The sequence below is a fragment of the Cynoglossus semilaevis genome, chromosome 1, assembly GCF_000523025.1.
Source record: "Cynoglossus semilaevis isolate Cse_v1.0 chromosome 1, Cse_v1.0, whole genome shotgun sequence".
Lineage (NCBI taxonomy): Eukaryota > Metazoa > Chordata > Actinopteri > Pleuronectiformes > Cynoglossidae > Cynoglossus > Cynoglossus semilaevis.
In genome coordinates, this window is record NC_024307.1 from 1,359,196 (window position 1) to 1,362,028 (window position 2,833).

At 47.9% G+C, this 2,833-nt stretch overlaps 1 protein-coding gene across 1 annotated transcript in view; it reads right to left on the reverse strand.

The window, feature by feature from the left end:
• Positions 1-2,833, reverse strand: part of daam2 (dishevelled associated activator of morphogenesis 2) — a 65,875-nt gene that overhangs the window by 19,375 nt on the left and 43,667 nt on the right. The window contains exons 9-14 of the mRNA XM_025059134.1: positions 2,580-2,646; positions 2,356-2,473; positions 2,126-2,264; positions 620-678; positions 318-502; positions 48-139 (exon numbers count right to left, since the gene is read on the reverse strand). Of these exons, the coding sequence (XP_024914902.1) occupies positions 48-139; positions 318-502; positions 620-678; positions 2,126-2,264; positions 2,356-2,473; positions 2,580-2,646 (660 nt within the window). The remainder of the gene's footprint in view (positions 1-47; positions 140-317; positions 503-619; positions 679-2,125; positions 2,265-2,355; positions 2,474-2,579; positions 2,647-2,833) is intronic.

Here is a 2,833-nt window from a genome sequence, read left to right on the forward strand (position 1 = left end):
GGGGGGGGGGGGGGGGGGGGGGGCAGCTGATGGGGAGGGGGGGAGGGGGAGGGGGAGGGAAGCCGATGGTCATAGGTGGTGGAGGGGGGGGCACAGGCCCACCAGGAGGGGGAGCAGGTGGGAAAGACACGTTGCCACTCTGTAGAAGACATTGACAAAAAGAGAGTTAACTCATGTTGCGATACACGGTCAGTATATTGTGAGTCACTGTGTTTCCGTCTGTTCCTCTGCTCTGAGCTCCACCTCCAGCTCCGTCAGGTCGCCCCCGTGTCAGCGTGAGGCGTACGTGTCAGTGTGTGAAGTGTGACTCGACTCACTGTGATGTCACTGATGCGTGACGACAGGTCCAGCACTTGTTCCCTGGCCGTGCGAAGCTCCACCCCCTCACGCTGCAGCTTGTCCTTCATTTTGTTCAGCGTCTTCATCATCTCCTCCTTCTCCTGTGTTTTGGTGTCACATTCGCGCTCCTTCCTCTCCAGTCTGGCCATCAGCTCAGTGTGTTCTGGTGGACAGACAGTCACACACGGACATTTGGACCAGGTATAATACCATGTACCATGTACCATGTACCATGTATTGTTTCGGCCTGGACCTGGAGGAGGTGACGTATGAACAGTACCTTTCCTGAACTTCTCTGCTTGTTCTCGCCATAGTTTCACCTCGTTCTCATTCACCAACCTGTGGAGTGAGACATCGAAGGGTTAGCGCTGGACCGCAGCACGGACCTGAACCGAAGCAAGGGGACAAAAGCTGCTCAACCAGGTCAACCAGGAATTCTTTAGATCATTCCGAAACCCTCCTCAGATTCAAAAACAGTTTCGTTTTTACCTGCTGGATTAACATGATTAATCGTGATTAATGGTGATTAATCACGATTAATCATGTTAATGTTAACCAATCCACCACTCTCTCTTGATTAAATTTTTTTTGTTTTACATCAGACTCATTATTAGCATTGACCAGGTTGAAGCATATATTGGCAAAGCTTTGCAGGAGAGGAGTTAAAATTTCAAAAATCCAGCCAATCTGAATGTTTTTAACTCGTGATTTATTTTTTTATTGGACTTTATTTATGTTCAAATATCTGGCAACTGAAATTGTAACAAAGATTAAAAATCTCCTCAGATTCAAAAACAGTTTCATTTTTTTCCTGGTGGACCAATATAGATTTCACGTGGATTAACATGATTAATCACGATTAATCATGACCAATCCACCGCTCTCTCTTGATTAAACCTTTTTGTTTCGTATCAGATTAGCATTAGCATTAGCATTGACCAGGTTGAAGCATATATTTGTAAAGCTTTGCAGGAGAGGGTTAAAATTTCAAAATGTACTTCATTTTTGTTTTTATATGATTTGATGTTAAAACGTTTGGCAACTGAAAGTGCATCAAACATTGAGCATGAACTGAAAAGTTGTCGTTATACATCAGTGCTGTAGTGAACGCAGGTAAACGGGGGTTAAAGTGTTAGAGTGGAAGAGTTTGAGACGAAGAGCCTGGACACGGAGAACCTGGCGCCGCGAGGGAAGCCGTAGCTGAAGAAGGAAAGAACAGACATCAGAGGGCGCTCCGCTGACGAGTGACATCATGGAAACGTCGTCATCACACCTGCTAGCAGGTGAGGACAGTCTACAGACTACAGTTACATTGTTGGGAAAATTATCAACATCGACTTGACTGTAGTATCGCAGTAGTATCGCAGTATATGGTATCGTTACCACTGTATGGTGACAGGTATCGTATCCACAGATTCTTGCCAACACACACTCCTAGTGTAAATATCTGTGACTGTCGGTCCACCTGCTTTACTCTGCACTGATTGGACGCCTTGGCCACATCATGGCGCCCCCCGTGGCAGACGTGTTTGCTCGCTACGCTTTGAATCTTGAATCTCGGCTTCAAGACCAGAACCAGAACTGTGTCCATGTGAAACTGCAGCTCATTTACAGGAACCTCCAACAAACGGTGAGTTACAGTCGTAACAACGAGGCTACTTTGTTTTGTAGTAAAAAACCCTGAATACCCGCTCTCAGCCCTTTGTGTCATGCAGTACTGTGTACTTCATGGGTGTGTGTCCGTCTCGAATATCTTGGATTCGGTGAGTTCTGGGTCCAAACTTACATTCGAATGATGTTCTTGACGCTGAAGTTCTCCAGAGGAGCCGCGTCCGGATCCTCTCCTTTGTCGTCCTGGAGAACGATCTGCTGCAGGATTCGGTCCAGCAGCTGCCAGTGCTGCAGACTGCCCCCCCCGCGCTTGTCTGGACGTGACGGAGAAACCAGGGAAAAAATGGTTATTTGTTACAAACGGCAGGACTTTGGAGAGACGGCGGCGCGGGCGGACGCACTCACAGGGCATCTGCAGACAGTGCTGGAGAACGGAGAGGAGGTGTGGGTACGAGTCCGTGTGGTTCAACTTCTTCTTGATCAGCTCGAACATGGCACCGGCACTCTTGGTGTCTACATGTGTCTGTGGGGCAGTGAGACGGACGTACACTCAGGTGGGTTCAACGCCCGGCTCTTAACTGCTGCCTCCAGACTCACTGTTGACGTTTGGATTACTGACGATCACTCACCAGATCAAAGCGTTTGGCTAGCTCCGAGTCGTCCTCGTTCCGCACCATCTCAAAGAAGTCCAAATGCCTGAGGAGAGAGAGAAAGGTCAAAGGTCAAAGAATGGGCCGAGCTCCACTGGACTGGACTTTAGGACTGCAGTCATATTAATCATTTATTCATCATCACCATCACCATCACCACCATCATCATCACCATCATCATCACCATCACCATCATCATCATCATCATCATCACCATCATCATCATCATCATC